The sequence below is a fragment of the Callorhinus ursinus genome, unplaced genomic scaffold (genome assembly GCF_003265705.2).
Source record: "Callorhinus ursinus isolate GAN/ISIS: 27379988/994484 unplaced genomic scaffold, GSC_fseal_2.0 scaffold43, whole genome shotgun sequence".
NCBI lineage: Eukaryota > Metazoa > Chordata > Mammalia > Carnivora > Otariidae > Callorhinus > Callorhinus ursinus.
Genome location: NW_027397105.1, coordinates 11,511,043 through 11,538,105, shown reverse-complemented (window position 1 = coordinate 11,538,105; position 27,063 = coordinate 11,511,043). Strand labels below are relative to the sequence as shown.

General features: G+C 51.4%; 1 protein-coding gene across 1 annotated transcript; it reads right to left on the bottom strand.

Moving 5' to 3' along the window:
- Positions 1 to 880: 880 nt before the first annotated feature.
- On the bottom strand, positions 881 to 26,990 carry TOP3A (DNA topoisomerase III alpha). Its single transcript, XM_025864085.2, has 19 exons — positions 26,514 to 26,990; positions 23,006 to 23,065; positions 22,019 to 22,092; positions 21,111 to 21,186; positions 20,049 to 20,157; positions 18,878 to 19,021; positions 18,552 to 18,722; positions 18,181 to 18,281; positions 17,059 to 17,133; positions 15,662 to 15,744; positions 13,605 to 13,812; positions 12,206 to 12,391; positions 11,884 to 12,013; positions 9,105 to 9,218; positions 8,837 to 9,002; positions 7,185 to 7,328; positions 5,590 to 5,712; positions 3,683 to 4,344; positions 881 to 2,289 (listed from the first exon to the last, which is right to left on the bottom strand). Exons 1-19 carry the CDS (start codon positions 26,691 to 26,693, stop codon positions 2,111 to 2,113), a joined length of 2,985 nt encoding a protein of 994 aa, XP_025719870.2. The 5' UTR covers positions 26,694 to 26,990; the 3' UTR covers positions 881 to 2,110.
- Between the last annotated feature and the right edge of the window lie 73 nt (positions 26,991 to 27,063).

The window sequence follows — 27,063 nt, the reverse complement described above, 5'->3', positions numbered from 1 at the left end:
ACAGTTAGGTGGGGAAAGTTCAATTTCTCATCACCTGAACGCTGCTAGTCGTGAGTGGGCCATCGAGACACCTGGAAAACTCCCTCACGGGTTCTGCTCGGGAAGTTCTCACTGCCATCGGCCTGGCCGTAACCTTCCGCCAAAGAGCCTGTTACAAATGGGGCCGCTCAGGCTCAGCGGTCAAGGCGCAAACCCAGGGAGAGCCAGGACCCGAGCCAGGTCTGACCTTGGTACAATCCACCCGAGTAGCTTTTGGTCTTGGCACACACGGGAGCTACCTGTGGAAAGATTAAAATCCACAAATTCGTCTAAAATCCAGAAACTCTAAGGAACTCCTATAGCTCAACAACGAAACCCACTTGAAAAATGGGCTAAAGACTCAGATATTTCTCCAAAGGTACGCAAGTGGTCCACAGGCACGTGAAAAGATGCTCGGCATCCATTGTCATTAGGAAAACGCGAGTCACGGGGCGCCTGGGCGGCTCAGTTGTTGGGCGTCTGCCTTTGGCTCGGGTTGTGATCCCAGGGTCCGGGGATCGAGCCCCACATCAGGCTCCCCGCTCAGTGGGGAGCCTGCTTCTCCCTCTCCCCTGCCTGCCACTCCCCCCGCTTCTGCTCTCTCTCTCATAAATAAAATCTTAAAAAAAAGGAAAATGCGAATCAGAACCACAATGAGAGAACACTTCACACTCCTTAGGATGGCCATTAATAAAAATAAATAAAGGAAAATACGCATGGGCGAGGAGGTGGAGAGCCCTCACGAGTTGCCGGTGGGAACGAGAAACAGGGCAGCTGCTGGGGAAAACAGGTCACCCAGAATTCCCATAAGAGCCGGCAGCCCTGGTCCCAGGTATGTACCCCAAAGAATTGAAGACAGGTGTTCAAATCTTGTACGTGTTTCTATGAGCACCGTTCCCAACAGCCAAAATGTGGGAACAACGCAAATGCCCATCAGCTGACCGGATGGACATGATGTGGTTCATCCACGGGATGGAGTATCAGTCACACGGACGAGTCACATGCTGACGCACGCTCGTGCGTGAGCCTTGCAGACGATACGCGAAGGCAGAGAAGCCAGACGGTAGGTCACAGGCTCTGTGATTCCATTTACATGGACTGTTCCAAAGAGGTAAAGCCACCAAGACAGAAAGTAGACTGGTGGTTGCCAAGGGCTGGGGGGCTGGGGATGAAAACACAAAGGCAGGGCCGTGACCCACCCCACTGTTCAGATGCTCCAAGAGCAACTGGTGTAACTGGAGGGTGTGGAGCCAGGAGTCCAAGAGTGAGGACTGTTCGTTTCTTCACCAGCCAACAATGCAACTCCTGGCAACTCACACCCGTTCCTGCTTATCTCCTAAATAAAGGCACGTGGTTACGTATCATTCACAGGGTTTTGTAAAGACACAAGGGACGAGGCCACCCCCACGCAGAGCGGAAGCATTCTGCATCTCGTATGGTCTCTCTGCTCTGTCTGCGGGGCAAGCTGCTCGTGGGGCTGCGAGGAGAGGCCAAGAGGGCCAGAGGCCAGCGAGAGGTCCCTCGAGCCCTGGCTGGGGTCCGAGCCCGCCGCTTCTGCCACCGGTCACCAGTGCACCACACCCCCCAGAGCAGAGGGACAGGGTTCTTTATGAAGGCACACGAGCCGTGGGGTGTCCCGGCCACAGTGGCGTCTCGATAAAGACAAACAAAGCTTCTTCGATAGACACAATTTTAGAACAAGAGCCACGTTCTTGCATTACAACCTCTTTTCTCAGAACGTCCGCGAGCGGAGCCCCGTCCAGGCTGCCCGGAGCCTGGACCAGGAATGCCGGTCCCTCGAGGGGACTTTCAGAAGCCCCGGACGCCACAGCGCAGGCTGCGCCCACCCTGCTGCTGAAATGCTCCGTAGCACCAGCAGCGAGAAGCCCCAGGCCGGGGGTTACTGTGCACCCGAGATGGCCTTCTCCGGAGAGCGGTGTGGATCCTGACTCCTGAGCCCAGCTAGGCCAGGCGCCCAACGCCACCGCTTTCCTCAAGGCCTCCAGGGCAGGGTAGGTCCTAGTGAAAACAGCTTATTCCCGAGAAGAAAGGGGCAGGTCCGAGGAAGCGGTCCTCCCTCCCCTCCCCTGCCTCATCTGTTCTGGGGACAGAAGGGACGGGTGTGTCCAGGCTGGTGGCAAAGGCTGCATTTCCGGGGTTTCTTGGGCATGGACCCCGTGTCCGTGGAACTGGCCCGGGCTCTTTTGCTTCTGGCCTCTGGCCCCTGGGTTATTTCTTTGCCTCTTGGCCAGGTCAGGGCTCCGAAAGTCCCTGTGGGAAGAATTAGGGAAAGGCTGAGTTCGGAACAGACACACCGAAGAGGCAGGAAGTCCAGGTCCGAGTGTTTGGTGGAGGGTGTCCCCCCAGCCCAGCACGGCCGCGTCCACTGCCAGGCCAGCCTCCCTTCCCTCCTGTCATCTTCCGTGGCCCCAAGGCCACTCCCTGAAGAACCCAGAGCCCTTGAAGGCCTGGGCCCACAATCACTATCCTGATGAAAAGGCCACTGTGGTCACTTCACGCACGTCCTCCTTCCGGAAGCAGAGGTCCAGCCAACGGGCCGGAGGCTGCTGGAGAAGCAGCGAAACCCGGCAGGCCCGTGACCAACCACCTGCTCCCCACCTCCCATGCAAGTTAACTGAGTTCTGGATTCTTCCAGGCCTCAAACAGGTCTCTTAATTCTGACTTCCCTGGCGCCCAGGACAAGAGATCAGCTGGCCTGGAGGTCAGACACCGCTTCCTTCCAACAGGGCGACAAGGGACCTGTGCACGCCTGAAGCGTGTGCAGGGCTGGACCACCGCTCCTCACACACTTCCAGCGTGAGCCTGTTGCTGTAGTGGCTGTCTCCGGCCCCCCTCCGCCACCGGTAGCCAGCCCGGTGCCTTACCGAGCCTTCTGGGTTCTTCCTGTACGTGCGAGCTGGCAACCCCGTGTGTCAGAATCATAGACTGAGACTACCTAACTCTTTTTACGAGACAGGAACCCCAAGAAAGGAGAGCAAGTGCCCATGTTACTGAGGAAACCATGAGGCTGTGAGGCCAAGCCCTCTGCTCAAGGTTCCACAGGCAGGCTCGGGGCCTGGCTCTGCCCGACAACAGAGCTCCCGCCAGGCCTTTCGGCCATGCTCGCACATGAGCTAAGCTTCTGCTGTGCACTGGGGCGGCAGGGGCCGTTTCCAGGGGCCTCCGGGGGCATTATCCACCTGGCTCCAATGTCTGGGGGGCAATTCTCAACACACCCGGTTTCGGGGCACCGGGCCCAAGCCGTGTAAGCCTAAGCGGGTTCCTAGACATCCCCGGGGCCAGGCTCCGCATTTGAAGGAAGGCGGCCGACGATGAGGACCTTGCGAGCCTATGGAGGCTAGAGGAGCCCAGGGCTGTGGGGTCAGGCCGACCTCGGGCCGCGTGGCTGTGTGACCCTGAGCAGGGGCAGCTCCTTTAACCTGGGCCTCCGCGGCCTCACAGGGCTCAGCCGACAGACGTGAAGACAGACGGTGTACTTGGCACAGCACCGGGCACGCGGCAGGCTGCTCCAAGAGCCGCACCAGCCTTTCCTCTGGAACCTCCAGGCCCCACCACTGCCCTCCTCCCTCCCTCTGCTGCCCGGGTCTCCGAGGTGGAGCCCACCCCACAAACCCGAGCCCGGGGCCCGGGTGCCCTGCCTCACCTGGGGCCACGTTCTCGTCCACCCACTGGAAGAAGCCACACTGCTGCTCTCTGGGCTTGGCGCACGTGTGGAACTGGCGGCCCTTGTTGGGCCCGTCCTTCTGCACGGTGCGGGTGACAGCGGGCTGGCTGCACAGGCAGGACATGCCCCCGCCGCCATCCTCATCTCCGGGTCGGCCGGACCCGCCCCGGTGGTCCCCCGTGGCAGGCGGGCGGCCCAGCAAGCCGCCGGTGGGTCTCGACGTGGAGGAGGGCAGCCCCCCGGCTGCCGAGGGGCTGCTGTCGGCCCACAGGAAGAAGCTGCAGCCGTTGCCGTTGCACTTATAGAACTGGCGGCCCTGGTTGGGGCCCTCCTTCCGCACGGTGAGCAGCACGGCCTCCTGGCCGCAGTTGCAGGTCACCGAGTTGCTGCCCCCGGCAGCGGCGGCGGCGGCGGCAGCGGGTGGGGGAAGCATCTGGGGGGCGCTGGCCATTCTATTCAGGGACTGGCTAGCCTGCAGGTAGTTAGAGGGCTGACTGGCTGGCTGGAAAGGTCTGGGGGGCCCCCGTGAGAACCTCAGGTCCAAGATCTCCCGCAGCGTCTCGTCGCATCCACCGATGCAGCCGACAAACTCCAGGGGCATGGTCGGGGGAAGGCTGCCACGTTTAAACTTTAACTTCAACCTAGCGAGGCCAAAGGTGAGAGAAAGCCTTACTACTGGCTGCAAGCGTCTCCTCCTCGTCTGCAGAGGGCACCCCCGCACCTCAGGAGCCCGTGCCAGGCACCTGCCAGCCACAAGCCCCTCTGGGTGTCATGAGAGCTCAGAGTGGCAGACAGAAGAAATCTGAAACCCCAATTAATCTCTCAAACACAGAAGCTGCATGGCGCCTGGGTGGCTCAATCGCTTAAGCGTCTGCCTTCGGCTCAGGTCATGATCCCAGGGTCCTGGGATCGAACCCGATGCCGGGCTCCCTGCTCAGTGGGGACCCTGCTTCTCCCTCTGCCTCTGCCCCTCCCCTCCGCTCATGCTCTCGCTCCCTCTCAAATAAATAAATAAAACCTTAAAAAACAAAAACACAGAAACCTCGGAAAGGTCCACCTCTTACAACCAGTGGTTCCTGGGCCCCTGGACGCTGCTGGTGAGGGCAGAACTATTTTGTAACAAGGCTGGGAAGTTACGGCAGTTGCGCTCTTGCTCTCCCAGTCGTGTGCGTGAGTCTGCCAGCGGCTACAGCCCACACAACCAGCCCGGCAGGTCGACTGGGAGCAGACACAGAGTCCAGCTCTATCGAGCCGGACGCTAGACTCACAAAAATGGAAAACAATGCGTTTTCTTTCTGTTTTCTGCTTTGCAAATAGGCATTTTCTTCTTACCTTTTTGCTTTACAAATATGTAAAAATATGCTATTTATCTTAGCATGCAGTGTATCTACTGTAAAATTAACAAGTACATTTTTAAAACGTCTCCACTTCAATTCAGAATATGGTAATACCGATAAACTTAACCCACAATGAAAGCTCTTTGGGTGCCCTCCTCAATGACTTTTAAGAGTGTAGGGGTCCTGGGGCGCCTGGGTGGCTCAGTTGGTTAAGAGTGTAGGGGTCCTCTGACCAAAAGGTTTGAGGACCAGTTCTACCCAAGGGCTCTGGGCTTTTGGGAGGAGCTTGGAAACGCTATCCGACACTGGAATATTCACTTCCCCACACTCTGCTGGGCAGCAATCTAGTGGGAATGGGAAGGGAAAGGGTGCCTTCATGGTTCTTCAGGTGCATGGAGGGCTCCTCCCAAGCTGCCCCGGAACCTGCCCCCAGGCCCGTGGCTTCTACACCACAAAGGCAAGGGTGGGACACAAGCCGATTCAGGACCACCAACCCAGCTGCTGCTGAGCAGGGCGAGCACGCCCCAGCCTCGCAGGGGCCCAGCTCACCTGTAAACAGGGTGCGGCTGACACACTGGACACACGCTCCCGTCCCTGCTGGCCTCCAGCACAGAGTCCGGGAACCACACGGCCGATCGGCATTCTGGGAAGCCCGTGCAGCTGAGGTAGAACCTGGAGAGGGAGCACAGGGAGCAGGGTCGGGCAGAAGCCACCAGACTGCAGGAAATACACATTCCTGGGCTGTCGTCCATCTGGCAAAGAAGATTTTCTCCGGCTGATTACAGGAGACATTCACTTTTCTGGAGGACACATAAATGGATACACAGTCGCTGGTACTGAATGACTGAGAAAAACTGGCCTGCATTTATTTCTCATCTCCCTAGGAAAAAGAAACTGCTACTGCCGACTGTGCTTTCTACTTAGAAACCACCAACCCACTGACCAACTCCTGGGCCACGGCAAGGACCAGTCCCGAGGGCTCTGCTCAGCCTCCAGGCTGCGTGCTCTCAGATGCTCCCTGACTTCTCCACACAACAACCCTGATGGGGACAAGCAGCAGCCTCGGTTCACAGTGGGGCAAACAGGCAGGGGGTGGTCTGGAAACCTGCCCAAGGATGCACGTGCAGTGAGTGGGGGCGCTGGGAAGAGAACCCTAGCTGTCTGATGAAAGAGTCTTTACTCCTGACACCTGCACCACGTCGTCGGCCAACAGTTCTTTACGGCTTCCAGTCACGGAACTTTAGAGCCAGAAAAGCCAATGGGAACACAATTTACAACGTCCCCTGAGCATGCCTGGGTTTGACTGGATCAGGGGAAAGCCAACCAACCAAACCTCACACCCCAATTATTCAAATAGCAAATCCACAAACTCAGAAATGGAAACTGTCAGATAACCCGTGGAGTGGTAAATTCCACAGGACGATCTCTAGACCTCCCCGGGTGACCCAAGCACTTGGAGCATTTGAGAGTATCCTGCACTGGGCTAAGCCCACCCTGGCACTGGCTTCTGTGTTTGTGGGCAACCCAAGTCCCAGATCAGGCCCATTAACCTCTGGTTTCTGAGAGCCAGGCTGGCCTTCTCTGTGCCCGGGCCAGGGATGGGTCAGTAGTCGGGGAACCCACGGGGGTCGGAGGAATGAAGGACCTGGGATCAAATTCTGCTTTTCCTGACCCCAGGGCTGGACTTTGGAGACATTTCACCAAATCCTCACCCTTCCCACGGTAGGTACCACTGATCTAGGCTTATGGAAAAGAAAACTAGGGCTCAGTAGCTAATGTAACCTGTTTTGGGGCACAAAACTTGTGTATGTGGCAGAAGTGGGATTTGAACTCAGACCCAGCTGGTTCCTCAGCTCCTGCTTCTCCACCATCATCCACACGGTGGGTGGGCGATGTCCTATCCACAAGGGACATGGCAGCGCCATCATCCCCCACCTCCTCTGAATCCCAGAGCACTTCACATCTCCAAGGCCAGGTCCCTGTCAGCTACCATTCTATCTCCAATACCTAGTCCAGGGGTCGGCAACAGTAGGACCGCCTTTAAATAATGATGCAGAAATGCAATGACAGGGCCTTGCAGAGAGTGTCCAGCCAACCCAGCAAGTGCTGGGTAAGCAGATGTATGGTGCAAGTAGGGCACTGACCCGCCATTCTTCTTGGTCTTGAGGACCATGTCCTTGTTGCACTGTGGACACTTCTTGATGGGCTCTGGCATGCTCGGGTAGATGGCTTCTTGCTGGGCCACCTCTGCCCCTTCCCCAAAGTACTGGGCTAACGCCTCATCCAATCTGAAGAAAGAGCAAAACATTCACAATATTCTTTGTTGTTTTTTTTTTTTTTTTTAAGATTTTATTTATTGGGACGCCTGGGTGGCTCGGTTGGTTAAGTGTCTGCCTTCGGCTCAGGTCACGATCTCAGGGTCCTGGGATTATGACCTGAGGCGAAGGCAGACGCTTAACCGACTGAGCCACCCAGGTATCCCTACAATATTTTAATTTAATTTAATTTATTTATTTGACACAGAGCAAGAGAGACAGAGAGCAAGCACAAGCAGGGGGAACGGCAGGCAGGGGAGAAGCAGGCTCCCTGCTGAGCAAGGAGCCCGATGCGGGACTTGATCCCAGGACCCCGGGATCATGACCCGAGCCGAAGGCAGCCGCCCAACTGACTGAGCCACCCAGGCGCCACCCCCCTACAATATTCTTATGTGCACACAAGGTGAATGTGACCGGGGCACAGGGGGCTGCTCACCACAGGCCTGATGCAGAGAACAGAGGTTGGCCAAGCAGCCCTGGCTCCTCGCTGGCTCCCAGCAGCTCCCAGGAGGGATCCAGCTACAGGCAGGTACTTCTGCCTTGTCACTGGCCTCACATCAAACTGCACAGGGTCCCTGCACGCACTCCAGAAGTGTCTGTCTGGGTTTGCATTTAAACTAGCTCATCCGTTCCCCTCCCCGGCCTTTTTTTAAAGATTTGGGCACACCTGGGTGGCTCAGTCGGTTGAGCGTCTGACTCTCGATTTCGGCTCAGGTCATGATCTCAGGGTTGTGGGATTGAGCCCCGTGTCAGGTTCTGCGCTCAGCACGGAGTCTGCTTAAAATTCTCTCTCTCCTTCTGTCCCTCCCCCGACTTGCATGCACGCTTGAGCACACTCTCTCTCTCTCTAAAAATAAATTTAAGTAATCTCTACACCCAACACGGGGCTTGAACTCAATCCCGAGATCTAGAGTTACATGTTCTACCGACTAAAGCCGGCCAGGCGCCCCGGCTCATCCATTTCTTTCCCGAGTTGGCATGAGGCAGAAAAGGTGTATTTTCCTAACAACATGCCCACACACTGCTTGCTACGTGACCACCTCCAGATACTCCATAGAACAAATGTGTCAGACAGCAGCACTGAATTTACGGACACGGGACTGTGTGCCTGTTAACTTGAGACAGAATTAAAATCCAGAGAATGGCATCTCTAAAGCCAACAGCCTGGAATAACTGGCCCAGATTTTTCTGCTTACTGTTTCCAGGCTGACAAAGCTCTACAGAAGGAACAGAACTCAGGAGGAAAACCCGAAGCGGGAGGAGCTGCATGTGAACATCCCTGCCAAGCACGACACCCCTGCAGAAGGCGAACTGGCCTGGGGGACGTTTAAGCACCCGCAGGCACACGTTACAGGGAGCAAGGAGGCACACCCCCTGCTTTCTGCTGAATCTTCCCCCGCTCTCACGGCTCAGGGAAAGGTCACAGCCCAGGAGGCAGAACTAAATGACCTCACACGCAGGCAAGCAGGGTCTGGACTCACTTCTTAGCTTTGGCCACTGCTTCAATGAAAACCTGCTTGTATTTCTGGACTTGCTGCCTTAGAACCACCCACTTGTCCTTCTTGCCTTCACAGATCAGCTTCAGGTCAGCTTCCAGCTCGGCCCGGAGGTCAGGCTTGGACATCTCATAGCCCATGGAGTCATAACCTGCAGGGAGAAGAGCAGCGTTCCGAGGGGCCCCACACGGCACCCCCGGGGGCTTCAGCCGCTCGGCTCTGCAACCACCCACCTCGAACTCCTCCCGCTTACCTTCCACGAGCCCCATGCCCAGATGCCCTGGGAGAAACCGCTTGTCCGCCGTGAGCCCGACATACATCCGGGCTTTGATTGTCTCGATGTGCTCCGCGTGAGTGGCGTCGGTCCCTGAAAGCCACTTCCGGTTACTCAGCGTGACGCAGACATCCCCCCGCTCTCCCACAGGCACCTTCCCCTGCCTGGACTCCTCATTCTCGGTAAGACACCTGCACTTGCAGCAGGCCCACCCCAGCTCTGAGACCCCTCCAAGTCTTTCTCCTCTGCTCCACGTGGCAGAGCCACAGCTGGCGCCCACGTCACGAACTCTGCATCAGGGCAAAGTGCTCAGTCTCCACCTTTCTGGTCGCGTCCTCCACCCAACCCATTTCTCATGCTGTGGCCAAAGGGATCTTCGCAAATGGAGCTCTGTCATCCAGGAGATGCAACTCAAAACCACAAAGAAATACCACACTTCACACCCACTTGGTGTGAAGCATCACCAAAAAGCAGAGAACAAATGTTGGTGAGAACTCGGAGAAACCTGAACCCTCACACGTGGCCGGTGGAACGTGAAATGCGGCAGCCGCCGTGGAGATCAGTCCGGAGGTTCCTCAAAAGGTAAACACAAGAGTGACCACAGGACCCAGCAGTTCTCCTAGGTATCTACGCAGGGGAACCGCAAACCCGTCCGCCCACAAACCTGTGCACAAATGTGCGCTGCAACATTATTCACAACTGCCCCAAACCAGAAATGCCCTGAATTCCACCAACTGATGAATGGATAAACTGTGGTCTCTGCACACAATGGAACAGTACAGGGAACGGAAAGGACGCAAGTACTGACTCGCGCTACAATGTGGACGAGCCTTGAGAACTCGCGAAGTGACAGAATCCGTTACAAAAGGCCACTCGCTTTATCATTCTACGTATTCAAACTGTGGAAAACATGCCAATCTACTGAGTCAGAGAGGTTAGTGGTTGCCCAGGGCTGGAGGGATGGAGGGGAGGGGGAATGGGGTGAGACTGCTAAGGGGTATGGCATTTCTTTCTGAGGCGGTGAAAACGTTCTAGAATTGAGTAAGGTGATAGCTGCGTGATTTTGTGACTATACTGAACATCTTAAATCAGTTCGTGAATTATGTCTCGACAGTGCCGCTAACGTTTTTAAGAGATGCAGCTCTTTGCTCCTTTCCTCAGAAATCTTAAATGGCTCTCTGCGAGCCACAGGCCCACACCCAAGCCCCTCAGGCCAGCGTGCCAGGCCCTGCAGTTGGGCTCCAATCATCTTTCCGGCCTCACCTTCCGTGACCACCCCGTCTGCTCCCCGCCACAGGGCCACGTGCTTCCCCGGCGCTTTGTGCTCCCTCATGCTCCGCCTGTGCTAGCCTTGTCTCGCTCCCCGGGAACTCTTACTGTAAGGTTTTAAGGCCTCTGCCCGATCTCTGCAGAACCAGCAGGCTGTGTTTTATGTGTTGCTTTGATTTGTTTCTCCTGCTAGATGAGCCCTCGATGGGCACGATGGATGCCTAGGCCTTATTCCTCGCTGTGTCCCCAGGGCCAAGACCGAGGTCTGGCTCCCGTGAGCGTCACATTTGTAATGAGTACATCCTGAGCGGTGCACAAACTCTAATTTGACTTAAGCCGACAGGCTTTCTGGATAGCACGACAACGGCCAGTGGACTCCAGGAGGGGCCCTTCTTCAGAAGTCACGGAACTACAAAAGCCACTGGGTAGTGCGGTGGCCGTCCATGCCCCACGGGGAATGGCCTGCTGCCGGAACACGCCCAGGGAGCTCTACTACTTCTTCCTGCCACTTCTCTCTCCATCACGCCACTGCCCTTCTGAACTGGGTTTGCCAGAGACGATCCTCAGAGTCGTGATGAAATGGACGGGGGGGCAGCAGACCTGCCTGTAAACCCAGGGCCATGGAACCTATCGGGAAAACCAATTCTGGCCCAATCTCTTGTTTAAACTCATTTCGGTGCCTAAACAATTAGGGGAAACGCTGTAACGAAAACTCAGAGCACGGCCACCTGTGGCTGGCTGCAGGGTGGCCAACCCAGATGCCGCCGGGGCCTGGCACGGAACGAGTGGTGAGCAAAGCCAAATGAGAAGAGACAGCTGCCTCCCAGTTCAAACGACTGCTTCGTTTGAAGCAGGGAAGGCTTGGGCTGCTAGACCGCCCGACACTTCGCAAGACGAAGACACAGACGTTCATGTGGAATCTCTCAAGTTTTGAATGTTGGTACCTTATTCAAAATAAAAACAAACCCCTGTGTGGGCCAAAAATCCTGAGTCCATGGCCAGGACCTGGCCAGGGTGCTCCCAGTCTAGACGCCCCTGAGTTCTGGGATACATCTATGTCCTGATCCGGCTGGAGTGGAGCAGAGGTTAAGAGCCTAAGTGTGGACTTATTCAGACCAAGGCTTTAATCACTCGCGCAATGGAGCACCTGCGTGGCTCAGTGGGTTGTCCGACTCTTGATTTTGGCTCAGGTCATGATCTCTGGGTCATGGGATAGAGCCCCGCGTCGGGCTCCGCGCTGAGTGGAGTCTGCTTGGGATTCTCTCCCTCTGCCCCCTGCCCCCACTCTCTCTAAAATACATAAAGTAAATCTTAAAAAAAAAAACAAAAAAAACAAAAAAACCTCACACACCTCATGGCCTCGGGCAAGTTCTGAACTTCTCTATGCCTCCCTTCAGCTATACAGGGGGTCAAGAGGACACCCACGGCACAGCTGTCCCGAGACCAGAAGAGGTACGAGAGCTGGTTACCACGACGACAGGCTACTGACCAATGCCGTGCTTTTCCATGAGGGCGATGAGGTCGGCTTCAGTGAGCAGCTGGGGTGGGCTGGTCTCCCCGTCCACCATCTCCACAGTGCTGGGCTGGAAGCAGGCGCCTCTCTCGTAGACAGGGAGGGTCTACACGGAGAAGCAGAAGCACTGGTCCGATCATTCCGCGCGGCACTGGGGCAAAAGACAACTGCCATTTTGAAGCGCGTGGCCCTGTTCCGGCGGGTGGCATGAGGTTCGGGAACATGACTGTCTTCCCCTCTCCCCGAGGCCCACGGAGAACGTGAACTCTGACCTCTGACTGGGCCTGCGCTTTATTACCTTGTCACTCCAGTGGTCATACGGGTACACGTCCAGATAGTTTCGGGCCAAAATCATGAGGCCGTGGGCCACGAAGCGTTCCTGAGCAATGTCGATCTCCACGGTGGTCTCCTGCCCCTGAGCATCCTGGGAGCAGCAAGCCAGGAAATGCCGCACGATGAACTCATATAGTCGCTGCTCATCTCCCTAGGAAGACAAGAGAAGAGTCTGCAACTCCCTGCAGAATATTACTGCCCAAGGACCACAGCCTCACCGGAAGTCTGACCTGGTTTAGGCCACCTTTCAGCCTCGAGTTCTGCACAGAAGAGGGCACGTGGCTCCTGTAGGTTCTGCACCCACACGGAGTGCCAGGCAAACATGTTTTTTGACGTAAACCCAGGCGAAGGAGAAAACGAGGTAAAAGCATAACAGCTAACAAGAGACCCCTTGTATACAAGACACAGGAAAGTTGTAGCCGGCAGCCCCGGCTCCCAGGGTTTGTGGTGATTTTCTACCAAGTAAGTAATCAAGGATCTAGTGAGCCTCGATCTGTCAAAAGCCCCTAAGACACTCATACTCATAGCCAGTAATTCTCCTTCTAAGAACGGATCCCAAAGAAATAGTGGGAGGCGCACACAAACACTGACACAAACGTTAACTGTCATCATGTGTCAGAAAGTTGGGGGCAATTTATTCTTAAAAAACACATTTGGCAAAATAAATTATGGTATATCTACGCAGTCATTAGGTGTCGTACTTGAAAATATTTCAGCATATGGGGAAACGGCAAATGTTTCTTCCTTATAATCTTTTGAATTTCCTAAATTGCCTGCAACGAACATATATCACATTTAAATCCAGAGAAGAACAGTATGTATTAATAAAAGAAGGAAACAAAGACCAGGCAGGATTTAGCTTTGCAATAAGCCTGCAAACAAGCCCAACCAGCTTGGCCTCACAGAGTGCATCCCCCAGCTGAGGAAGGCCGGCACCAGGTGAGATGCCTGAGCTTTCTCAGGGCTGCCTCAAAGCCCTGCCGCCCCTAGACCACGACAGGAGGCCAGTGTCAGGGTGTCACCGCCTCAGGATGGCAATGGAACCCGGTCCAGTCTGGGGAGGCCCCATGGGGGCTGTGCAAAGGCACAGGGAAGGTGAACTGCCCAGCCAAGTGTGGAGGGTCTGACAGAGCGGGAAGTGGGGCTGGACAGAGTGGAGCCCAACCTGGGGGGAGGGAGGGGGCTCATGGAAGCCAAGCAAGATGGTGAAGCAAGAGAATTTTGACATGACATCTCTTTGCTAAAATGGAAGAGCTATTTCAAAATCACTCAGTTCCTAAAGTAAGAGCTCGCAGAGTACATTCAAGTGCTACTAACCCCTTGCTTCCCCCTGGGTTCCAGGAGGCAGGGTTAGGGAAACCGACCTGCAAGCTGTCGGTGTATTTGGTGGGGTGGATGGGAGGGTGAGCTTGGTCAGACTTGTTCCCGTTGCGTGGAGTGGGGCCACCCCGCTCTAGAATGCTCTGGGCGAAGGCCCCCCAGCGTGGATCCAGGGTCTGCTGTTCCACCAGCACGGTCAGGTTCAAGTCTTTGGGGAAGATGTTTGTTTCAGTACGAGGATAGCTGATGTACCTAGAACAAAGGCAAACAAAGAGAAAAAGAAACTGTTATAATTGCTCTAGAAACAGCTGAATTAGACTGGAAACCCCCGGAAACACCAGTCATGCCCCATTGGCCTTTGCCGGCTCAATGGAAGGCAACCTAGCTTCCCTCTGCTGAGGAAGGTTCTCACATGGGACCCACAATGGGGTGAGCAACAGTAGTCTCGCTGGCTGAGACGCTCCGAGAAGCCAGAGCGTAAGTGAGGGGGCAGCACTGGCGGGACATACTCCCACTAGGCCTGCCAGCACCTGTGTGGCCGGGGACACAGCCCCGGCCCGATCCCTCATCACTCTGCCAGTGACCCCCACAGCCTTGACAGCGGCAACAGAGCATGCTTCTACGACTTCACTTCGAGCACAGAAAGAATAATGTTGGGGGGGAGCGCCTGGGTGGCTCCATCAGTTAAGCATCTGCCTTTGGCTCAGGTCATGATCTCAGGGCCCTGGGATCAAGTTCCAGGTCGGGCTCCCTGCTCAGCAGGGAATCCGCTTCTTCCTCTGCCCCTCCGCTCGCCCCCCTCTCTCTCAAATAATAAAATCTTGAAAAAAAATTAAAAAATAAATGCTAAAAAAAAACAAAGAAAGAATAATGCTGCCTAATAAACCATAATGTGGACCCTCCATGTAATTTAACATTTTTTTTTTTTGGCCGCTTAAACAGCATTAATGAGATAATTTACATTCCTGTTTCCGTACAAGTCTTCAAAACCCACTGCATATTTTACACTTATAGCACGTCCCAAATTTCAAGTGTTCAACAGTCCCCTGTGGTGAGCGGCTGCCAGCCACACTGGTTGTGTGGACCACAACTGTCCCTAGATGGTTTACGATGGCAAACGACTCCCAAAGGTGCTGTGTGCCACCTGCCAAGGCCCTGGGGGCAGCTGCTGAGAGGTCAACAGTGGGATGTGAATTCACTCTTATGGGCTCTTATTTTAGGAAGTGATTTCGAAATGCCTTTTCGTATCAGAAAAGTCAGTGTCGGGGCGCCTGGGTGGCTCAGTCATTGAGCATCTGCCTTCGACTTGGGTCATGATCACAGGATCCTGGGATCGAGCCCCGCAGCGGGCTCCCTGCTCAGCGGGAAGCCTGCTTCTCCCTCTCCCACTCCCCCTCCCCCTTCTTGTGTTCCCTCTCGCTGTGTCTCTCTCTGTCAAATAAATAAATAAAATCTTAAAAAAAGAAAAGAAAAGAAAAGTGTCAAAATTCTTCTACTTCAGAGTTCAGGTGATGTCTAGACAGTCTGTATTTTCCCGTAAGATCTAAAATGTTTTACCCTGGGGCCCCTGGCTGGCTCAGTGGGTGACTGTGTGACTCTTGATCTTGGGGTTGTAAGTTCAAGCCCCATGTTGGGTGTAGAGATTCCTTAAATAAAATAAAATGGGGCTCCTGGTGGCTCAGTCAGTTAAGTGTCTGACTCTTGATTTTGGCTCAGATCATCATCTCAGGGGTGTGAGATCGAGCCCCGCGTTGGGCTCCATGCTGAGTGTGGAGCCTGTTTAAGATTCTCGCTCTCCTGGGGCGCCTGGGTGGCTCAGTTGTTAAGTGTCTGCCTTCGGCTCAGGTCATGATCCCAGGGTCCTGGGATCAAGCCCCATATCAGACTCCCTGCTCTTCGAGAAGCCTCCTTCTCCCTCTCCCACTCCCTTTGCCTGTGTTCCCTCTCTTGCTATGTCTCTGTCAAATAATAAAATCTTAAAAAAAAAAAAAAGATTCTCGCTCTCCCTCTACGTCCCCTCTCTCAAAATAAATAAATAAAATAAAGTATTTCACCCTGACAAAGATGCACTGAATTCTATTCCCAAATGTGGAATATTTACCCTTGAGTGTAGAGCTTTTCGGCAATCCTCATGGTTTCTTTAGCATTTATTCTCAACTTTCGAGAAGCCAGCTTCTCAAGCTCCTGTTAAATGTGTCACAGGCAAGTTAGGGTGTAGTGCAGGAGTCAGAGGGCACAACACGGCCACACAACTCATCTTCACAAATGTCTGGCCCCTGTCACTCCAGCTGCTGTCACACAGAGGGGAAAAGGCTGTGCTGAGGAAAGCTTTCTGGGCCTGCCGGGCAGGGACAGGGGTAGATCTGATGGGCAGAAGCAAGAATCACCTGGGGAGGCAACAGATTCCCGGACCCTGAGCACTGGGGTTTTTCTGACAGAAGAGGGCTGGGATAGAGGCCAGAAATCTGCATTTTTCAACAAGCCAGCTAATACACAGATTCTAATACAGGCAGTCTGGGAACCGTACTTTGGGAACACCACCCGGGCCCTAGTAACTTCTCCTGGATGAAGAATACCATTCTTTAAGAACTTCAAGAACTCCTGGGAGATAATTGGCTGTCCTTCCCCTTGGTGACATTCCACCAATGCTGATGGCTGGATGTCAAAGCATCCTTAACCAGTGAGGAATAATACACTTATGTCTGTTATAGGAAATCAATCCATAACTCTCCCCTTGTCAATTCAACCACACGCACACACACGCGCACACACACACGCACGCACGCACACGCACACACACACCATGCCACACCACAGATAAAGGATATACTGCCCACCAGTCCCTGCATGTTTCTCTTAGCCTGCTTGCTGTGTATGTTCAATCTCCAGAGTGAATCCTGACAGAAACTATACTCTGAATTTTCCTGCGAAGTGGTCTTTGGGAAGGGGCACCCCCCACCCCAAGGCAGTTAACTCCAAGTTATGTCCAACAGGGGTGGCTCTTCCTGGGTCTAAAAATTTGAAAAACTCTGTTCCCTTTAAGGTAGGCTATTAATGCAGATCTTTAAAAGTGATGTGTACACAGATTACGCAGAAACATTAACAAAAAAATGCTTGGGCGGAAAAAACAACCTATTCCAATTACAACAATGTAAAATACATGCGTATGAAAAAAATAGGAAGACACTCCGATTGTATCAAAGATTGCGTAAGGCTGGCAAAGTGAGGGGTAATGTGTCTTCCTCTTTCTGCTTCCCAAACCACACAAGCAGCTATACTGCAATTATTAACTTAAAAAACAAACAAAAAAAACAAACCCCAGCATTAGAAGACTAAGCAGGCCCTGTTTCGGGGCTTTTTTCTTCCCAAGCACTTTCCTACATGGCCCCGTAAAGGGTGATGTTTCCTGCCACTGGGCCACCATCTGCCACAGAAACCGGGTCCCCACCATGGGAAGTCAGAGCTCCTGAGCACCTGGCGCACTCTTCTGGAACATACCACAGTGTCCAACGCTTGAGGCCTCCACTTGCTCTTTGCCTTAGACCTGACCTCCACCACGGTTGCCCTGGGATCCTAGAAAGCCAGAAAAAGCAGAGGCCATATTAACCCGTTGGTGCACCTTCTCCAGCATTCCTGCGGCAGCCTCGGCTCACCATTCTGGACGACACCACCAGCAGAGGTCCCTGCTCCGGCCATGAGAGGACCTCGAGTGAGGTCGGCTTGTAGCCCACAGTGTGGTGGAGATATCACCACCTTCCCGCTCAAACCAAGGCTTTGAGGGGCAACTTCATAAGCCCTCACAACAGTCTGTGCATCTCTGAAGAACTGTTTCCTATCTACAGGTGCAGTGTACATTTTTTTTTAAATTCAGGATAATACCAAGTCAGAAATAGGAGAAATTATACACTACAAGCTGGAGAACTCAATCTTAAGACTGACTTCACACTTTTTTTCTTTTTTTAAGAGAGAGAGCAGGGTGGGGGGGGCAGAGGGAGACAGAGAGAATCTTAAGCAGGCTCCATGTCCAGCGTGGACCCCGACGTGGGGCTCGATCTCACAACCCTGAGATCATGACCTGAGCTGAAATCAAGAGCCGGATGCTTAACTGACTGAGCCTCCCAGGCACCCTGCCCAACTTCAGGCAGGTCTCTGTTCCTTTACCCTTTTACTTCCTGGCATCAGTCCCCATATGAAATTGACTTGTTCATTTGTGACTTTCTTCTCTCTAGATCTCCTCATCTGACCAGTGGAAGAGGAGGCTGGACCAGATGCTGTCTAAACTCCTTCCAGCTCTAGGAGTCTATTGTTCTAGACTGGTCCAGAAGATCCCGAGTTATCTCTGGTGACAGCATTCTGCTGCAGGGAGAGAGTGAAGCTATACTTCTTACGGTTTCTGACTTCATCTAAAAGGTCTACAGATCCTTTACTTTCAGATTGTTGAGCACTGTTTTCATGGAGTTCCGGTCTTATTGGTTCCCCAAAAATGCTACTGAGATGCAAGCGGAAAGCTATGGTTCAGCAGGAAAATGGAGCAGGATCACCTCCCCTAACAGAGAAAGACTGGCTTGGGAACTTACAGAACAGTTTTCCCAGATCATTAAAATTCCAAATACTTCTTACCTCCATGCACAGCTGGTAGAGGACAAGACAAGCTGTGTGGTTAAAGAGACGATGCCTTTTCCAGTTGAAATCTACGACTCCATCTGTGTGGTCATGAGTTACTGTATTGGGGACAAACGGGAAGGCCGTGACTCACGGAAGCCATATGATAAGACAGAGAGGAGAAAGTATATTGCAGTGGAAGTCCAAAGGGATATGAAACATTGCTTTGGGAATATTTTGGGTCCCTAAGAAAACTAAGTGGATTCTGAACCTTGTAATGGGGTGGGAGGAAGGACAGCAAGGCTGAAAAAGTTAATTAGTGCCATTTACGCTCCTGGTTCTTCCCGGGCCCTTGGGCTCCACACCATAAACAACTCCCCCAGCCTTACCTTTAATTTTGTGGAAGATTTCTGGCACAAAAGCCTGAATGGCTTTGAACCTCTCCACCACGAACCCCAGGGTCGGGAACTGGCAGCTGCCGTAACTGATCAGCTGCTCTGCCAACACTTCTGGAAAAATCCTCTGAAGCCTCAGGGTTTGGAACCTAGTGAAGGCAGCTCCTAGAAAGTGAGGGAGGAACGAAGAAGGAAGGAGAAAGTGGTGGACCGCAAGATCAAAGCTAGGGGCACGTACTTACACACAAACCTCATTCTCAGTTCTGTAACCCAACACCCAGTGTGCCACGTGGGCGCCTAGGAGTCCGCGGGTGGCTCACCAATCCTCAGGTCCAGCTCCTGCCTCACGTCCACGGCATCGCTCACTCTCTGATCGGGCTCGGTCAGGTTTTCACAGGCCGCCCGGACGGCTCGGGGGGTGATCTCAGAGAAACGGGCTCTCAGCACCGGCAGATTGGGCTTCACTGTGCAAGAATCACCAAGGTCAAAGTCAAATCACCTTGCCGTCCCAGCATAAAGGGTCCATTTTTCTTAAACCGCCCTGAATGGAAGGAAAACCATCTCAAGACGCTGTGAGGCACCCAATTTTCTGATTAGATTAAATAAAAGCATGCCTCGCCACCTACAAGGAAAACTTCACTATAACCGCTAAATTTAGTGCTGTCAGAAGTAACAGTGGTATGAATTTTAGGGATTCAAGTGAATTTCAGCTATTCTCTTGGCGAGACTCTCGAGATCCTAATCTCACTTGCTCTCTTAGACACTTACGGAAAATAAAAAGGTCGTCAATGAAAAGATCCTACGGGGGAATTTCACGTCCTGGCATGGAAATAACCCAGGACACGTACACTGTCCCTGAAAGTTAATGTACTTAAATTCCCAGGAGTCATTACAGCCCTCCAAAGTACACAAACACACTTTGGGAAAACGGAAGCCGTCCACTCTCTGAAGCCTGAGAATGGGCTGCGCATCACTTCCTCTGAGTTACCTGAAATCATTAGCCCTGTTCGAGTCATTTAAATTCATTTCAACAAGCACGTATTAACATCCCGGCATTGTACAAAGGACACAGCAGACAAACAAACACGACATTCTAGAATTATTCTTCATACTGCACATATGTCATATATACGTTCTCTTAGAAATATTCAGTACGTAAAGAAATAGGATATACAAAGTCCTTGCTCTCGAGGAGCTGGCCATGTACTTGGACCTAACACGTCACAAGCCCTAGGCTACATGGTCTGTGCCACTGGTTAACTCATTTAGTCCTTATGCAGCCCTAACAGCTGTGTCAGACTGGCCTGACTTTCCAGAAAGATGCGGCACCCGAGGGTTTAGTAACTTGCTCCAGGACACATAGTTGGGGAGAACTGATGGATCCAGGGGGGAGACTCTCTGGGGAGGAACTCAGCCACAGCCCACTCACACAGAGGAACCATCTACTTCTGTGGTCCCAAACTACAGAAACTCAGAAGCCACAGCACTTACCGGCCCTGCATACGTGGATAATTTCAAACCCGATATTTTCACCTTCTCTATCACAGTCGGTCCAGATCACCAGGGCTTGGCACTGCTGAGTCTCTCGTTCCAGAGTTTTCTGAAATTCCCAGCGGGGAAAGAGCAGGGAGAGCACAACTGCAATCACTTGACACCTCTCTGCTAAAGAGATTTGACTGAAGACTAGTGATGTTCTTGGAATATGGCAACTTGGCGAGAAGGAGAGATCTGGGAAACTGCTCTTACCACCTCGAAGGATGCCAAGGCCACTAGTACAATCCTCCAGCTTAGAATCACAGACCTGTAAGTGAGCTTCTAGAAGCCTGAGGGTTTAATACAACTACCCGAGTCTGATGAAACCTAAAACTCAGTTCTAACGCATACTTATAACTCTCATGGCTCTGATAATGAACTGGTCCAAAAAAAAAAAAAAAAAAAAAATCCCTAAATTGAGTTTTACCCCAAGGCTTCCCAGTTCGCAGTGAACTAATTATAGGTGCTCTGACAGCTTGACTTGCTGTCAAATGACCCTTTACACTTTGTGGTCTCTCCATGTTAATTAGGGCTGAATCTAGGATTAATAACTTAACACTATTATTCCCAGGATTTAAACAACCACTACTTACAAAAGGCTTACTTTAGTTCCTTGGCTACTTAGTTTAAATGGCCTCATTTATATGAGTACGAGTAATTTTTAAAAGTATGGTACTGGGACACCTGGGTGGCTCAGTCAGTTGAGCGTACGACTCTTGGTTCAGGTTGTGATCTCAGGTTGTGGGATCAAGCCCTGGGCTCCACGCTTATCGTGGAGTCTGCTTGGAGTTCTCTGTCTTCCTCTACCTCTACCCCTCCCCCCACTCACATTCTCTCTCTCTAAAAGAAATAAAATCTTTAAAAAGTATATTAAAAAATAAATAAAATCATGGTACTAAGTGTGGTGGGAAACTTGATCTCTAGATTCTAATGCATTCAGAACACAGGAATCACAGTTCAATTATTTTGCACTCGGAAGCTGCTCGACTCCAGTGCCACATGTCTTCCAAAACATCCTACCTTGATGTCTACAAAATTCTCTGGGCAGTACTTTTCAATTTCTGCTTCAAAGAGGACAAGGGGATTGCAGCTCTGCCTAGAAGAGAAATGAAAACACAACATATCCAACCTCAGCACAGGATGCAAAGTCCCCCATTTTAATGAGAAAAAATTGCTCCAGTGTGCTCACAGGTGGATCCCCAACAGAAAAAGTCCCACATGAAAACGCCAGAGAATTAAAAGCAAGGCTATGACCCTCTGTACAAAGCACTTCCTACTTTCTGTGACAACAGGAGTGGCCAAGAAGAAATTCTGGAACTCTTTCATGCATGTCTGCAACAGGATAAATGTAATCCAAGGACTATGTGAAATAGGTCTAGCTATTTTAAGGGAAATACACTTCAGAGTGGTTGTTCATTCTAAACATATGGCAGAAATTCACAATGGTTGAGTTGATCTTAGGTCACTGCTGTGGTCTCTATGGTTTTCATCCCCTCAAAATGCACATGTTGGAATCCTAACACCAGTGTGATGGTGTTAGCAGGGAGAGACTCACAGGTGACTGTGTCACAAGGGTGGTGGTACCTCATGAATGGGATTAGTGCTCTTATAAAAGAGGCCCCAAGAGCTCCCTAAGTCCTGCCACAAGATGAGGACACAAGATGAGGTCAGCAGAGTACGATGGGGAAGAGAGCTCTTCACCTGACTGTGTTGGCACCCTGGCTCCACTTCCAGCAGCCAGAACTGGGAGAAATAGATTTCTGTCGTTTATGAGCCCCTCGAGTTGATGACATTTTGTTACAGCAGCCCGAATGGACTGAGACAGTATTGTAAGCTCTACAGTGAGATCAACATGCCTCAAAATTCCTGTAGCATTTCACAACTTACTGTAATAATCAGAAAGTTCTTCCCCCAGGAATTGTACTGACCATTTGCGAAACTGCATCTGGAAATCATGGGCCAGCAAGTGTCCAGAAACTGAAGTCATTATCATGGTAACATTCTGAATGATAACAAAATTCACATTAGTCTTCTAGAAATTATATTTTGCCAGATCATCCAAATAAAAGGGAGAAACTTCTATTAAGGAAAAAAAAAGGGGGTTGCCAGGGGCTTGGGGCGAGGTGGGGTGGAATGAACAGATGGAACACAGAGGACTTTAGGGGCAGTGGGAATACTCCACATGGTGTTAGAAGGATGAATACATGTTATACTTTTGTCCAAACCCGTAGAACATACAATACCAAGAGGTAACCCTAATGTAAAGTATGGACTTTGGCTGCTTATGATGTGCCAGTGTAGGTTCGACTATACAAATATATCACTCTGGTGAGTGATGTTGATCATGGGGTGGGGGTGGGGGTGGGCGGTGTGTATATGTGTGTGTGGGGGGGGGCAGGGGTTCTATAGGAAATCTCTCTACCACCCTCTCAATTTTGCTCTAAAAATCTGAAAAGGCTCTAAAAAAAGTCTGTAAAAAAATAAAACTAAACCTAGTTGATCAGGAAGAAATGAACATAAATATGTCTCCTTGAAGCCAAATGCCAGAGTAATACAATCACCATTCTGATTCTAGCACCATGATGCCTTTGATGGGATTTAAAGTTTCCTCAAACTCCTATGTATTAGCTCCTTTCTTGTTATAAAGAGATGGGACCACATTTAATTAAAAAGTGACTTCCTTATAAATTATAAAATGGTTGCCTGTCATCAGGGATCTTTAGGTCTTAACAATCGTTATTCTTAAAAGATTGTGACTTATTCTACAGTGGACAGGCTCATTCTTCTCGATCGAATAACTCAAGATACAAGGAATTTAGGGACGACCTGTAGTAAACAGCTGCTCTTTTTATAGCCATAACGAAAAACTCCAGGAACGTACCCCAAAATGGCACAGGGATCTAAAAGCCACCTACCTGGCCATATAGATGATAATCAAATTCATAGACCTTGTTGAATTTTGAAAATCCTTCCCTCTATAATAAAACAAAAATACAATAGATCAATTACGTTGAAAACAAAGGATTCCTCAGCCTAAAGATGAAGCAGGACCCTGGCAAGCGATAATATTGAAAAGTAACAGTATTTCCTAAAGACAAAAACTAGGCTATATTACTAAGACCATTTATCAAATGCCTCCTTGAAATAGTTACAAGCACACAATTGGTAGAGTCCATGGAGTTTTTACGCTGGAAGGTAACCGAGGTCAGCTAATATAACATCTTTTCATGGATGAGAATGGATGTGTCCAAGGTCACATCACAAATTAAAGGCAGAAGAACGGTTAGGACATAACTCTCCTGACAATCTTCTCCTTCTTCCCCATATGCTTTTACTACTCTCTGGCTGTACAATTGTACCTGTCAACTGTGAACACAGGCGAGTCGTTCACTTTTCTGAACATCAATTTATTTTTGAATAAATTTACCTCTGGGGTCTCCTGTGGCTCTAAAACCCAGTAACACTATGAGCCCCAGTCAGAACTGGAAGCCCGTCTATAAGCAATTCTTCAGCTTGTCATCGTGGATGAATAAGACCCTCTCTGAGTAGATCCCACTTTTCTCCACAGGGACATTAAAAGTAGTTACACACGTGAGTTTTGCACCAACACGACACAGAAGACAAGAAAATGGCCAACTGGGAACTGGAGAAATGTTCAAGTGCCGAGAGAAGGGTCAGTGTCGAGAAGAGTCTTCCTCCGTCTCACAAAGACAATTTTTCTGAGTGGAATGGTAAATGAGTTTCTCTTTGAGGCATATGGATGATTTTTTTTTTTAAAGATTTTATCTGAGAGAGAACAAATGAGCAGGGGAAGGGGCACAGGGAGAGAGAATCCTCAAGCAGACTCCCCACTGAGCACAGAGCCAGACACAGGGTTCGATCCGAGGACCCCGAGATCACCATCTGAGCCGAAGGCAGATGCCCAACTGACTGAGCCACCCAGGCGCCCCCATAACGACAAATTTTAAGAGGGATTTTATTTTAGTATCTGATACTTAAGAGTTTACTGGTTGCCAATATCACCAAGAAAAGAAATTCCTCCGTACAAACTCCAATTGCTAGTTAAGCCCTTCTAGTAATAGAGTAGAAATTGTCTAATCAGTAGTTTCTGACTTTTTTTCATGAGCAGTGTCACAACTTTTTTTTCGAGAAAATGGTTTCTGACTTTTTAAGAAAGCTCTGAAGCCTTCCCAAACAAACACTAATATGGACCCCGATATATAACAAGGTTGAAGTCGGCTTACTCAACCTCTCCCCAGCCCAGCCCCAAGTGACTCCTGAGGTGCACATCCACTGTCCCTTGGGTCTCTTGGGAACGCAGTCTGAAAACCACTGTTTCAGATATACTTTTCAAGATAAATAACTTGTCCGATAACATGGCGTGTGACCCCACAACAGGGCTCTTCCAGGTGGTCTCCTCTGCCAGTGGTAGCCTCAAGGATGTGAAATGTTTTTCCTGACCTTTCAAACTTGCCCCCCTACAAGTCCCATCTAAGGATGGCGCACAATTTTGTATGATTCCCCATTTGCGTGAGGTGCTCAGGGAAAGTGGATGCTCCCAAATTACAGTAGTTCTGGAGTCTGGAGAAAGAAAAACAAAAACAAAAGCAACCTGGTAGACCAAGAATGAAACTTTCGTGATCCCTTCTGCAGTGTTGTCCACTCTATTAAAAACAAAACAAGCTCCTTCTCTAAGCACTCTGTAGGGACTTTCACACTGCTGTCACTAAATGTACAGCAGGATTCATTAAGATTTCTTTCCGAAGGTAAAAAATAAAACCATGAAAAGACTGTACACACGTAGAAGGTTGTAGTTTTCAATGTGCTTCTGAATGCCACTGTAAATGGAACTGTTTTCTTAATTTTCTTTCCGATTGTTCACTGCTACTAATTTGTGTGCGTTGATCTTGTATCCTGCAACTTTGCCGAATTTATTAGCACCAATGGTCTTTTGTGACCTCTTTAGGATTTCTATTCTATAAGATCATGTTGTCTGCAAACAGACATTTTTTTTTAAAGATTTTATTTATTTGAGAGAGAGAGCGAGCACATGAGAAGGGAGGAGGGGCAGTGGGGAAGGGACAAGCAGACTCCCCGCGGAGCAGAGAGCCGATGTGGGACACCATGCCAGGACCGTGGCGTCATGACCTGGGCTGAAGGCAGATGCTTAACCGACTGAGCCACCCAGGCGTCCTGCAGGTGGACGTATTTTTAATTCTTCTTTCCAATTTAGATGTATTTTTCTTGCCTAACTGCTTTAGCTAGAACTTCTAGTAATTTGGGATAGCAATGGGGAAAACAGGCAATCTTGTCTCATTCCTGATCTCAGAGGAAAAGCTTTCAGTCTTTCATCCTCCAGCTAAGGTTAGTAATGGGATTTTCAAAAAATGCTTTTTATCATGAAGGGGATTAAATTTTTATCAATTTCGTTTTCTGCATCAATTGAGGTAAACAATGTAGGTTTTAGGTGGGGGATTACTGGGGTCATATCTGTGTTTTATAAAGTCACTTTGGCAATGGAGAATTTCAGGAGTGAAAGGCCAGGGAGAAAGCGACCAGAGTTTTCCATGTGAGGGGTCAGAGGCCTGCACTCTACAACACATTAGCTCTTGCTCCCACTATCCAGGAGCTAGAAATGGAGGTCTAAGGACCTTGGGAACCTTTAAAGAAAAAAGGGCAGAGAACTTCTTCCCCATACTCTTAGAAATGGCCTCCAGAAAACCATTTCACGATCCACTTCAATTTGACAGATTTTCCTGAACAGTTCTTGCTGCCTCCGTGCCAACTCTTATACAAAATCTTTTACCTTCCCTTCCTTTGCACCTCCAGCGTGTCTAGGACACATTCTCATCCCTTACTTGCCTGTTTTTTGGAGTTTGTACCAATAGGAATAGGGCTGATGTTCGCTCTAATCCCAAACCCTAGGCAGTACTGCCCCACCAATATGCGTTCACAGACTGCGAGGTCAGTGCGGCTGCAGAACGCAGGGGATGCGACAGAGATGCGGAGAGCTAGTCAGCTGGGAACGCTCGGACAGAGCCTGACTGCCAAGTCAAAGGACTCTGGTTAGTGGTTCCCAACAAATGAGTTTTCGAATCACAGGGGCTAATGTTAAAAGACAGACTTCTCTGATCTCACCCCAGACCCACAGAATAGCCGGTGCCCCAGCTGGTTCCGATCATCAGACACGTTTGGGGACCGCTGCTGTGGACGAGGAGGAGCCAAGGTTTTCAAGTACACGGGTGAAACGTCTGACTATACTTTTGCATGCCTATCTTTCGGAAAAGACAGGAAGCCAATGCAATGACCCAGAAGCGAGAGAAGTGGCCTCCGTGCGTGCTCCCAGCGCGCGCCTCGCCGTCCCGCTGGGTGATCGGGACGGCTCCCTCACCCGCACAGCTGATCGGAAATACGCCTCCTTACCCGCCTCATGCGACCGTTGGACAGCAGGTCGGCGATCCCCTTGGCCGCGTCGTTTTTCTCGGCCACACAGAGAATTTTCCGCACGCCTCGGAAGGCCACCTCCATGGCAGCGCGGGACAGGGTCCGGGCTCCCGGCCGTTTCAGCCAGCGGAGCGCGCAGCGGGCGACCGGGAAGATCATCCCTAGGCCCCGCGCCCGCAGCCGCCCCCCGGGTGCCCACGCATGCTGGAGAAGCCAGAGGTGACGTCCACCTGGCCCCGTCCTAGGGGAACTGGGGCCTCCGGGAGCCGCCAGCGCCACCTCCCGCGGCCCGTCACCTCCCCTCAGCCCGCGGGGCTTTGCACCCGCTGCCTCTGCCGGGAATCCCGCACCGCAAGCGTCCCGCTTCCGCCCGCCTTCTCGGGCTACATCCGCCCCGCGCGAGCGCCACAGGCCCGCGAACTACAACTCCCAGACGGCCCCGCGCTCCTGGACCCCTAGCACATTTCCGCTCCTCCGCCCCACTTCCTTCGCTTCCCGACAGCGGTTTGTAAGTCGATTCGTCCTTGGG

Coding starts and splice junctions, on each gene's coding strand:
- TOP3A (XM_025864085.2), bottom strand. CDS start 26,693: ATGATCTTCCCGGTCGCCCGCTGCGCGCTCCGCTGGCTGAAACGGCCG. Junction 22,093..23,005: donor ATTATCATCTATATGGCCAG/GTAGGTGGCTTT, acceptor GTTATCATTCAG/AATGTTACCATGATAATGAC. Junction 15,745..17,058: donor CTCAAGCGTTGGACACTGTG/GTATGTTCCAGA, acceptor CACATTTAACAG/GAGCTTGAGAAGCTGGCTTC.